This window comes from Medicago sativa, chromosome 4, assembly GCF_051527215.1.
Source record: "Medicago sativa cultivar Bolivia chromosome 4, Bolivia_mono, whole genome shotgun sequence".
Lineage (NCBI taxonomy): Eukaryota > Viridiplantae > Streptophyta > Magnoliopsida > Fabales > Fabaceae > Medicago > Medicago sativa.
Genome location: NC_140752.1, coordinates 26,820,210 through 26,832,574, shown reverse-complemented (window position 1 = coordinate 26,832,574; position 12,365 = coordinate 26,820,210). Strand labels below are relative to the sequence as shown.

Genomic DNA, 12,365 nt, shown 5'->3' with positions numbered 1-12,365 from the left:
AGGATTGCGAAACATGAAAATAGTCTAGCAAACCTTGAGACATATAAAGTTTCGAACTTCAAGGATTCTAATAACAATCAACCATGAAAATAGGCGTGATTGTTAGAGGAACACACTCACTGAGACCGAAATGAGATGTGATAGACTAAAGAGAAACTTGTCTTTAGAAATTAGGTCTAACATAAAGTTCTAAGTTTAAAGGTTTGGTTTGTGAAGGGTTTGTCACCATGATGGACCAATAATCCCAAGACTCTCTTTTATTTTATTATTGTTATTTTCTTTTAATTAAAAATCCAAACTTTGCAACTTAAACCTTTTCTAATCATTGTTGAAATTTAATTGAATTCATAACTCCCTGTCGGAACGATACTCTTTTATTACTACTTCGGTAGAACCGTGCACTTGCGGTTTTATCCCATCAATTTTTTGGCGCCGTAGCCGGGGAGTTATTGCAATTTGATTAATTTTTAACGATTAGACTGAAAAAAAATCTTTTTCTTTATTTATTTTTATTTTTTTTCTTTCTTTTTCTATTTCTTTCTTTTAACTTTAACTTCTTGGGAAGCATGAAATAATAACGATATGGCTGAGGAACGCACTCTCAAAGAGTATGCAACCCCTTCTACGGAAGAGCCACATGCTATTATTGTGTACCCAACGGTTGAGGGTAATAATTTTGAAATAAAGCCTGCACTTATTTACTTAATGCAGCAAAATCAATTTTTCAGATCACCCACTGAGGATCCGAATCTTCATGTTTCAACTTTTTTAAGACTCGGTGGAACCTTGAAGGCAAACCAAGAGGCCGTAAGGCTGCACCTCTTTCCTTGCTTGGTTTCATTCATTGGAAATTGGTTCTATCATTACATGGCACCAAATGAGGCAAGCTTTTCTTGCCCGATTCTTTCTCCATTCTAAAACTGCTCAATTAAGGAATCAAATCACACAATTCACTCAAAAAGATGAGGAATCTCTTTACGATGTGTGGGAGCGTTTCAAATAAATGCTTAGACTTTGTCCCCATCATGGTTTAGAGAAGTCGCTTATTATTCACACTTTTTATAATGGTCTTTTGTATACCACAAAAATTTATGTTGATGCTCCAGGTGGAGCTATGATGAATAAAACTTACACAACAACATATGCTTTGATCGAGGACATGGCACAAAACCACTATCAGTGGACCTATGAAATGGACATCACTAATGTTGCTCCTTCACCCTCTAAAAGAGAGGCAGGTATGTATGAAATTTCTACTTTTGATCATCTAGCTGCTAAGGTTGACGCACTCACACAAAAATTTGATAAAATGAATACTTGTGCTGTCACACCTGCCCCTGTATCACCTCCTTGTGAAGTTTGTGGTGTATTGGTCATATTGGAATTTTGATACTATGCTCAATATAATCAAGGGTTTAGGCATGGTCAAAGTTGTTTTCAAAACCCTCAAAATCTTTTTGGACAACAAACAACACCACCCAGTTATGCAAACAACCAAAGAATCCCTCAAAAATCCAGCTTGGAACTTTTTTTAGAAAATTATTTTATAAATCCTAGCAGCTCCAAGAGCTTAAAAATCAAACTGAATTTTTAAATGACTCTCTTGCCAAACTTACATCGAAAGTAGACTCCATAGTTACTCACAGTAAGATGCTAGAGACTCAGACTTCTCAAGTGCCCCAACAGGTGGCTACTTCCTCACAAACCTCCGAAATTCTTTTGGGCCAAACCGAAACCAACCCCAAAGGTCATATAAGTGTTATTACTCTTAGGGATGGTAAACAATTAGAGGACCTGATAGACGTTTGGCAAGTGCACCAAATACTATCGAAGTAGTAAAAATATCGATCCCACGAGGACTGTTTTTAACTTCAATAATTCAATTGCGTTATAAAAATAGGATGTATAAAATTTATTTTGTTTTGCCACTAGGCAGTAGATTTGATTTGATTTTAATTAAATCAAGAAACAGAAAATAAAGATTTGTTAAGAAAATATGGGGAGAGATGAGATCAGATCCGTCGAATCCTCTAAGTTCCCCTAATTGGTCTACTGCACCTATTTGTTATGAATCCTCTTCTAATTTACGATGATTAACAAAATAGCCCTAATCAATCCCTTGAGTTAGGACCCTCTTCTTAAACTACAGCCCCTAATTCCTTAGGTGGTCTAATAATTCTTGAAGGTTTTACCGAACGTTAACCTATTATCACTAACAAACGATTATCTATTCCTAGACTAACCCTGTTTATTAGAACAATTCAATTAGGTCTAAGTTGAAAGCCATGGTCAGTGGTCATTCATTCTCACAAAATCAAGTTATATGTGATCAAGATATAAAAAGCATTAAGAACAATTGAATTGAATAAACTAGAATTGAATTCATAAACAAGATAGAGTTTCACAGCAACATGTGTCAATTAGGGTTACAAAGATTCATCTCGGATCTAATCTCTAAGAGATTTAGCTACTCATAATCGAGTTTACAAATAGCATAATCAATGAAATAATTAAAACATACATGAATTGGTAAAAGGTTGAAGAAATCGCCCTTCTAGCCGTCTCTGATGTCTCAAAATCGCACTTTGCTCTCCAAAATCGTAACCCTTGTTCTCACCAAAGAGTGCAGTATTTATAGAAGTCATGGGCCTGACCCGTCAAAATTGCGCCGCGCCATGTATATAGGCGTGCCGCGATTTCCCTCAAACAGGGAGGATGTAATTTTGCTTCAAAAATCGCAGCACGGCTCGAAATTGGCGTGGCGCGATTTCCTTCGAACAGACTTCAATATTTAAGCTTTTTGCACTCCAGAACAGTAAAAATTGCATGAGAACTCTATCAAAATGTTACAATAAGTCCTAAAAATTACGTAATGACAGCATGTCATCACAACCCCAAACTTAAACCATTCCTTGTCCTCAAGGAATTTGCTTGCAACAGTGACAAACGACAGTAAAATAACAGTTACCTGACAAAACGATAGTACCCAAAAGTTCATTCTCCTTCTAGCTAAAGATGAGCTAGTTTGACTTGTTCGCATCCACCAATTCACAACTCCACTCATTCAAATTGAAATAGGGTTCTACCAGTCGACATGCAGGTCTACATATTACCATACGCTTGAAAAGTTTCTAAACATCAATCAAAGTCAATATCATTACACACTTTTGAGGTCTTTAGGGTTATAACGGGGCTTAGGTGAAAGGTGGGATATATTTGGATAAGTAGGCTACACAAAATTTGAGTTAGGCATTCCTACAGAAGTTAAAGCACAAAATTCAATCCTTCAATCATTCACCTTGTGGAAATACAATCAATGCAAAGGTACTAGAGAACATTTTTAACATTTAGGGACAATCGAGTTTGAAGTTACTCGGATTTTCAATGTTTTGTCCCTTTTTCAGCATTCAATTTCATTTTTTTATACACCATTTTTGTGTATATTTTGCATGACAATTTCATAATTCTTTTCATTTTTGTTCTCTTATTCTCTAGTACCCCCGCCCCAAACTTAGTTGGTTGCAAATTCCAATAGCAACCCCAAACTTAATCTTTAGCAACATTCTACAATGCCTTAACTCAGAAAATACATTAAGGGACAAGTCCTAAAAGTGTCTAGGCTTGTAATGTAGTTTGTCACCGAACAAAAAGTTCTAATCCTACCGGCTCACAATTGGTTAAGAAAGGATAAATTTAACAAATTAAAACAGGGTAGGCTTCAAAAAGGCTCACAGGACCAATCACTTTTGCCTCAGTGTGTAATTGACAAAGACCAATCAATAATAGAGAAACAATGCAAGTTCTAGAAATGTAGTTGCATGGAAAACTAATCTAAATATAAGTAAATTGAAAAACAAAATTTGGCAATGAACCTTATGGCTGAGATTTCTGGGAGTATGTGACTACCTAGCAACGACGTACACTTCGCCTTTGAATCAAGTCACCCCTCCTTTAGAACTTTTTGGAATACCGATTCATCAAACAACTGTTACTAAACTGGAATAGGTCACATGAAACAAAACAAATTCATTAATAATAAACAAGTGCAGGAGCAATTACAATAGGAAAATAAGTTCAATGGACTTCGACATAAAAAGAAAATAAAAAAAAATACAGAATGAATCGAAAACAAAGTAAATCTAGTGGGTTGCCTCCCACTCAGGGCTTCTTTATCGTCACTAGCTTGACTGCTAAGGATCCTTAGAGGTCCTTCAGAATGAGTGCCACCCTTTCTCTTGGTAGGTCTCCACCTAGGTATGGTTTAACTCTTTGTCCATTCACTTTGAAACTTCGATCTCCTTCAGGTGTCACTAATTCAACAGCTCCATATGGTGACACACTTCTGACCAAGAATGGTCCAGACCATTTTGACTTGAGCTTCCCAGGAAACAGCTTCAACCTGGAATTATACAACAAAACTAGTTGTCCACAGTTAATATCCCTAGGTACTAAGTTTTTGTCATGATATCTTTTTGTCCTGGCTTTATAGATGAGCGCATTTTCATACGCTCTAAGCCTTATCTCCTCAAGTTCATTAAGTTTCAAAATTCTTTTCTTACCAGCGGCTACTTGATCAAAATTTAAGGCCTTAATGGCCCAATAAGCTTTATGTTCTAGCTCGACTGGAAGATGACATGCCTTCCCATAGACTAACTGATAGGGTGAAAACCCAAGATGGGTCTTAAAGGCTGTCCTATATGCCCACAGTGTGTCATCTAATTTCCCAGACCAATCTTTCCTGTTTGACGCAGCTGTCTTCTCCAAAATCTGTTTCAGCTGTCGGTTTGAAACCTCTACTTGACCACTAGTTTGTGGGTGATAGGGAGTTGCAACTTTGTGCTTAATGTTATACTTTTTGAGCACATTTTCAAGAAAATTATTGCAAAAATGCTTCCCCCCCATCACTGATCAATACTCTAGGGGTTCCAAACCTAGTGAAAATATTCTTTTGAAGGAAGTTGACAACAGTTTTGGCATCATTAGCAACACATGGTATCGCTTCAACCCACTTTGTGACATAATCAACACAGACTAGAATATGGAGATAAGAGTAAGAGGAAGGGAATGGTCCCATAAAATCAATACCCCAACAGTCAAATGGTTCAACTTCAATGATTCCTTTTAGGGGCATTTCATTCCTCTTTGATATGTTACCTGTCCTTTGGCATCTGTCACATCTTGTGACAAAGTCGTAGCAATCTTTGAAAAGGGTGGGCCACCAGAATCCACTTTGCAAGACTTTTGCAGCTGTCCTTTCTCCACTATGGTGGCCTCCATAAGCTGAGCTATGGCAGTGCCACATGATACTAAGTGCTTCCCCACCTGCAACACAACGTCTAATCAAACCGTCAGTACCTACCTTAAGCAGATAAGGGTCATCCCACAAGTAGTGGTTTGCATCTTTGAAGAACTTTTTTCTCTGAGGGTAGGTCAGATCATCAGGAACTATGTTGCCGGCCTTAAAATTCGCCATGTCAGCAAACCAAGGTCTTTCTCCAATAGCAAACAACTGTTCATCGGGGAACTCGGCCTTGATGGCCTTCTCCTTCTTTGTCACCTCATCATTCTCTAGCCTTGAGAGGTGATCAGCTACCACATTCTTGACTCGCTTCTTGTCACGAATTTCAAGATCAAATTCTTGCAATAATAGGATCCACCTCAACAGTCGAGGCTTTGAATCCCCTTTAGTTAAGAGATATTTGAGAGCTGCATGATCTGTAAAAACAATGACTTTGGAGCCTATTAGATAAGAACGAAATTTTTCCAATGCAAAGATTATCGCAAGCAATTCCTTTTCAGTTGTGGAATAGTTAACTTGATTTTCATTTAAAACCTTGCTTGCATAGTAAATTGCATTGAAAAATTTGTTCTTGCGTTGGCCTAGGACTGCACCAACAGCATAATCACTTGCATCACACATAAGTTCAAAAGGTAAATCCCAATCGGGTGCAATGATTATTGGTGCTGTCACCAACTTGTTTTTAATCAAAGAAAAAGCATTTAGACATTCAGAATCAAAATTAAACTCGTTTTCTTTGACCAAGAGGTTACAGAGGGGTTTGGAAATTTTTGAAAAGTCTTTTATGAAACGCCGATAAAAACCGGCATGCCCCAAGAAACTCCTTACTCCCTTAACATTAACAGGTGGGGGAAGTTTCTCTATAACCTCTATCTTAGCTTGGTCCACCTCAATGCCTTTAGCACTTATTTTATGCCCCAAAACTATACCTTCAGTTACCATAAAATGACATTTTTCCCAATTCAAAACAAGGTTAGTTTCGGTGCATCTTTTAAGTACCGCATTTAAATGGAACAAGCATTGATCAAAAGACTTACCAAAGACAGAAAAGTTGTCCATAAATACCTCAATGTTCTTCTCTATCATATCAGAGAAGATGGAGAGCATACACCTTTGAAAGGTCGCCGGCGCATTACACAGCCCAAAGGGCATCCTTCGATAAGCAAACACTCCAAATGGACAAGTGAAGGCAGTCTTTTCTTGATCTTCCGGAGCCACTGCAATTTGATTATACCCCGAATACCCATCCAAGAAGCAATAAAAGGCTTGGCCAGCCAATCTCTCAATCATTTGATCCATGAATGGTAATGGAAAGTGGTCCTTTCTTGTTGCGGTGTTCAACCTCCGGTAGTCTATACACATTCTCCAACCAGTGACGGTGCGGGTGGGTATCAATTCATTTTTTTCATTTGCCACCACCGTCATTCCTCCTTTCTTTGGTACCACGTGAACTGGACTTACCCATGAGCTATCTGAGATAGGGTAAATCATACTTGCATCTAGTAACTTCAGCACCTCTTTCTTCACCACTTCCTTCATTGTTGGGTTAAGTCTCCTTTGAGGTTGAACAACCGGTTTGTATTCAGCCTCCATGTGTATTTTGTGCATGCAGCAAGCTGGACTAATACCCTTCAAATCAGAAATGTTCCACCCCAAAGCTCCTTGATTGTCTCTTAACACCCTCATTAATTTTTCTTCTTCCAAAGGTGTCAAGGTATTGCTGATGATTACTGGTTTAGAGGCATCCTTAGTGAGAAAAACATACTTCAAGTGAGAAGGGAGTTCTTTTAATTCTGGGTTTTTCTCTCCTTCTCCACTCAAAATAGGAGCATCCATAGAGTACTTACCCATTAATTCTTCTATTTTTACCGGTCCCAACTCTTGCTTGCTTGCTTCTAGTTGTTTCACACAATCACTTACTTCAAGATCTTCATCATCTCCACAACTTGCTATAGAATTCACAATCGCACGTTTAAGAGGTTGTGTTGGTTGATGTTCACAAGAGTCATCTTCAACTATTTCTTCAACAATGTCAATCCGATAACACTTGGGATTTTCATCTTTGTGCTTCATGGCCTCAAATATATTAAACACGACTTGCTCCTTATGGAATCTCAACATTAGCTCTCCTTTCTCAATGTCAATCAAAGCACGACCGGTTGCAAGGAAAGGTCTTCCTAGAATGAGTGGCATGTCTTCATCTTCAGCCATATCTAAGATCACAAAATTTGCTGGAAACACCAAGTCATTAACCTTGACTAGCACATCTTCAAGCACACCGAAAGGATAAGAGATTGACCGATCAGCTAAAGTAATTGTCATTCTTGTTGGTTTTGGTTCCCCACACTTAAGCTTCTTCATCATTGAAAGAGGCATCAGGTTGATACTTGCTCCCAAGTCACATAAAGCTCTACCAATGTCTACCGGTCCAATTGAACAAGGGATAGTAAAAGCTCCAGGATCCTTCAGCCTAGGTGGCAGCTTCTTTTGAAGAATAGCACTACAATTCTCAGAAAGTGCTATGTTCTCATCATCCTTAGGCTTCCTTCTTTTAGTCAACAAGTCTTTCATGAACTTAGCATACAACGGCATTTGATCGAGAGCTTCACCGAAAGGAATATTCACCTGAAGTTGTGAGAAAAGTTGCATGAACTTCTTGAATTGACCTTCATCCTTTTCTTTCTTCTTTGAAAGGTGACGGTATGGAAGCTTCACATATGATGGAATAACCTGTGGTTTATCTCCATCCTTCAATATTTGACTCTTCGTCTTCCTCAAGATTGAATCTTCATCAATTAACTTCTCACTTTTTTCTCCCTCTATTTTTTTCTTCCTTTCGTTTTCAACTACTCCATGATCATTTTCTTTTTCAACTACACCCTCATTATTTTTTTCAACTTCACCATTCTCCTCCACCTCAACTACATCATCAACCTTCTTTGGAGCTTTTGGAACTAAAGGTGTCAAAACCTTTTTGCTCCTCAATTCAATAGCATTACAAGACTCATTCTTAGGGTTGTCTTTAGTGTTACCTGAGAATCCGCCTTTACTTTGTTCAGCCAATTGCTTAGCTAATTGTCCCAGTTGAGTTTCAAGCATCTTCCTAGAAGCTTCATTGTTCTTTCTTTCAGCTTCTTGACTTTTCTTCATCTCTTCGAAGTTGCCTTGAGTCATCTTCATGAAATTCATCATAGTTTCCTCAAGAGCTGATGGCTTTCTTTGTTGTTGTTGAGGAGGATTAAGCATCTAAGAATTCAAAGCGTTGTTATTCGAGTAGCTTAGATTGGGATGCTTGTTAATTCCTGGAGTGTAGTACTGATTTTGCCTTTGATATCCTCCCATGTAGTTAGCTTCTTCACTAGAACCTTCTGGTACACATTCACCATTGGGATGTTCTTCACCACATAGATCACACTTGATTGCAGCCACTTGTTGTTGCTTATGAGCCAAAGTGAAGCCTTGAAACTCCTTAGTTAGAGCCTCGATTTGTTTGTTCATAGCTGCTTGGTTAGAAAGGATAGCAGTTTGTTCACTCACCCCAAACACTCCTCTTTCTTTCTTTTACGCTTCAGCACGATACTCATTTCCAGCCATGTTTTCTATCAAAGCTTGGACTTCATGATCAGTTTTGCTCTTGAGATTACCTCCCGCGGAAGCATCTAAGAACATTCTAGTGTTTGGTGTTACCCCCTCAGTGAAGATTTGGAGGTATTGTTTCTCGGTGAACTCATGATTAGGGCATCTCTTAAGAAGCAAATTGAATCGCTCCCAAGCATCATATAATGACTCACCTTCTCCTTGCTTGAAGTTAGAGATCTCCATCTTCTTTTCCCAATACTTAGACATAGGGAAATACTTCTCTAAGAACTTCAGCTCTAACTCTTCCCATGTTTGGACAGTCCGGTTTGGTATTGTTAGCAACCAATCTTTTGCTCTTCCCGTCAAGGTGAAAGGAAATAGCCTTAGTTTCTTTTGTGCTTCAGTCACGGTGGCTGGTTGCACACAAAACTCGCAAGTTTCAGCAAAGCGGCTCAAGTGTTCATGAGGACTCATAGCTTCAGTCCCATCGAATTGCTTGTCCCTCAAACCGTTGAGGACAGCTGTCTTGATGTCGAAAGCTACGGGGTTAGCTGGTTGAAAAGTATGGGTCAGTTGACCGTGATGAGTGGCTAACCCGTAGTCTCCTAGCTTAGGTCTCGGTGGTACAACTCCTTCACCTTCCATAGTTGCAGATTTAGGAGAAGCAGATATTTCAGATTCAGTTGAGAGTGGCTCCGGTATTTGTTCTCAAACACCCGGTGGAACGGACTGAGCTAACCTTTGCGACCGGACAGCTTTCCGAAGTGCTCTAGCAGTTCTTTCAATTTCCGGATCGTACTCTAAGTCGTCAGAGCTCTGTTTACCTCGCATAAACAGCAAAATACCTTAGTAGCACTGCACAACGCAAAGTAATCAAGTGAATATGAAAACAGAAAAAGAAAAAAAAACAGAAATTTAAATTGCAAAAACCCTAAATTATAACATAATTGCCTTGTTGAAATAAATCAACAGTCCCCGGCAACGGCGCCAAAAACTTGATAGACGTTTGGCAAGTGCACCAAATACTATCGAAGTAGTAAAAATATCGATCCCACGAGGACTGTTTTTAACTTCAATAATTCAATTGCGTTATAAAAATAAGATGTATAAAATTTATTTTGTTTTGCCACTAGGCAGTAGATTTGATTTGATTTTAATTAAATCAAGAAACAGAAAATAAAGATTTGTTAAGAAAATATGGGGAGAGATGAGATCAAATCCGTCGAATCCTCTAAGTTCCCCTAATTGGTCTACTGCACCTATTTGTTATGAATCCTCTTCTAATTTACGATGATTAACAAAATAGCCCTAATCAATCCCTTGAGTTAGGACCCTCTTCTTAAACTACAGCCCCTAATTCCTTAGGTGGTCTAATAATTATTGAAGGTTTTACCGAACGTTAACCTATTATCACTAACAAACGATTATCTATTCCTAGACTAACCCTGTTTATTAGAACAATTCAATTAGGTCTAAGTTGAAAGTCATGGTCAGTGGTCATTCATTCTCACAAAATCAAGTTATATGTGATCAAGATATAAAAAGCATTAAGAACAATTGAATTGAATAAACTAGAATTGAATTCATAAACAAGATAGAGTTTCACAGCAACATGTGTCAATTAGGGTTACAAAGATTCATCTCGAATCTAATCTCTAAGAGTTTTAGCTACTCATAATCGAGTTTACAAATAGCATAATCAATGAAATAATTAAAACATACATGAATTGGTAAAAGGTTGAAGAAATCGCCCTTCTAGCCGTCTCTGATGTCTCAAAATCGCACTTTGCTCTCCAAAATCGTAACCCTTGTTCTCACCAAAGAGTGCAGTATTTATAGAAGTCATGGGCCTGACCCGTCAAAATCGCGCCGCGCCATGTATATAGGTGTGCCGCGATTTACCTCAAACAGGGAGGATGTAATTTTGCTTCAAAAATCGCAGCACGGCTCGAAATTGGCGTGGCGCGATTTCCTTCGAACAGACTTCAATATTTAAGCTTTTTGCACTCCAGAACAGTAAAAATTGCATGAGAACTCTATCAAAATGTCACAATAAGTCCTAAAAATTACGTAATGACAGCATGTCATCAGGACCCCATTGTGAAAGTTAAAAACAATGAAGGAGAGATAGGGAGTGATGAGCCTCAAAGTGACAAAGCCATAGGAGAGAATGAAAAGCCACTTGTTTCACCACCTCATGAGCCTAAAATTCCATTAACACAAGAGTTCGCTAAATCCAAGTTAGATGAGCAGTTTAGAAATTTTATTGAAATACATCCAAACAAATTGCCACCTAAACTTAAGTATCCAGAGAGCTTTTCCATACCTTGTGTCATAGGATCTGAAACTATAGAAAAATCCATGAGTGATTTGGGAGAGAATGTTAGTTTGATGTCATTGCCCCTTTGTGAAAGGTTGGGTATAGGATAGAGAAACCTTCTAACCGTCAAGCTAATGACTTTAAACGAGCGCTTCGTGGGAGGAAACCCACGAATTTAATTGCTTTATTTTTGTTTGTTTTAATTTGTTGTGTAGGTACTTGTCCAAGATGATGCGAAGAAAAAAAAATTAAAATTTTTTTTTAGGAAAAAAAAATTTGTGCCTAAGACCAAAGACTAGGCACGGCCCGTGCCTATGAAAAAAAAATTTAAAATTTTTTTTTTTTTTTAGGGAAGAAGATTGTTGGCTCAGATGATGATGCAGGGAGGAAGAAATCAACAGTCATGAACCATGACATCGAATTCAAAGATACCGAATAAAGGAATAGGTATAAAACTCGTCTCTAAACCTATATCTGCTTGCAGGTACCCTGATAGTAATACTATGATTACACTAGGTATTAGAGATACTATGGTTAGATTTTTGAACACATTGACTTGCACCATGTGGAGTAGGAAAGAGGTAGGGATGATGAGGACTGATGAACTATTTATGTTGTGGGCTATGCTTTATAACCATCCTATTAACATTTTTTATTATTTGCTTGATTATCTTGTTTCAATTGCTAAAAAGAAACAGGATGATAAGGGTGATATAATGGTAAGTGGAATCATCACTTTTATTGCTAGGAAGTTTGGGGTGAGTGTGAATCAAGGGATCAAGAGGATAGATGGGAACTATTATCTAGGCTTATATACTCTCACTACTTTGTCCTTCCTTAGAACCCATGGCCTTACTCACAATTACCAATATGAATGGAGAATTATTAGAGCTAATTGTTTTATTATTCTACCTAATCTGGACATAACTAATCCGGAGGTGGTGGAAAATTTGCTTTATGTTGGTACTAACCCACAAGTACAAGATGATGGTGATGATGGTGGTGATGAAGAGGAGGTAGGTGCAAACTTGCACCATGAACAAGAAGTCGGTGGAAGCTATAATGATGAACGGTGGGCATGGATGCAAACCGAAGTTCAAAGAATAAGCACTGAGCAACAAAGACAAGGTGTTGAAATGGCCGGGCTAAGGAACGATGTCCAAAGGG

General features: G+C 38.2%; 1 protein-coding gene and 1 non-coding gene across 2 annotated transcripts; one reads left to right on the top strand and one right to left on the bottom strand.

The window, feature by feature from the left end:
* The first annotated feature begins 582 nt into the window (after positions 1-582).
* Positions 583-1,390, top strand: LOC146927369 (uncharacterized). Its single transcript, XM_085707062.1, has 2 exons — positions 583-667; positions 1,107-1,390. The coding sequence occupies exons 1-2, from the start codon at positions 583-585 to the stop codon at positions 1,388-1,390; spliced, it is 369 nt and encodes a 122-aa protein (XP_085563188.1).
* LOC146927370 (small nucleolar RNA R71) lies at positions 926-1,032 on the bottom strand. The gene has a single exon (XR_015009175.1). It is a non-coding gene; the product is annotated as a small nucleolar RNA R71 (small nucleolar RNA).
* Positions 1,391-12,365: the final 10,975 nt, after the last annotated feature.

Excerpts from the sequence above, each read along its gene's own strand:
- LOC146927369 (XM_085707062.1), top strand. The coding sequence starts at position 583 with ATGGCTGAGGAACGCACTCTCAAAGAGTATGCAACCCCTTCTACGGAA. Across the intron at positions 668-1,106 it reads TGTGTACCCAACGGTTGAGG|GTGGAGCTATGATGAATAAA; the intron begins GTAATAATTTTG and ends TTGATGCTCCAG.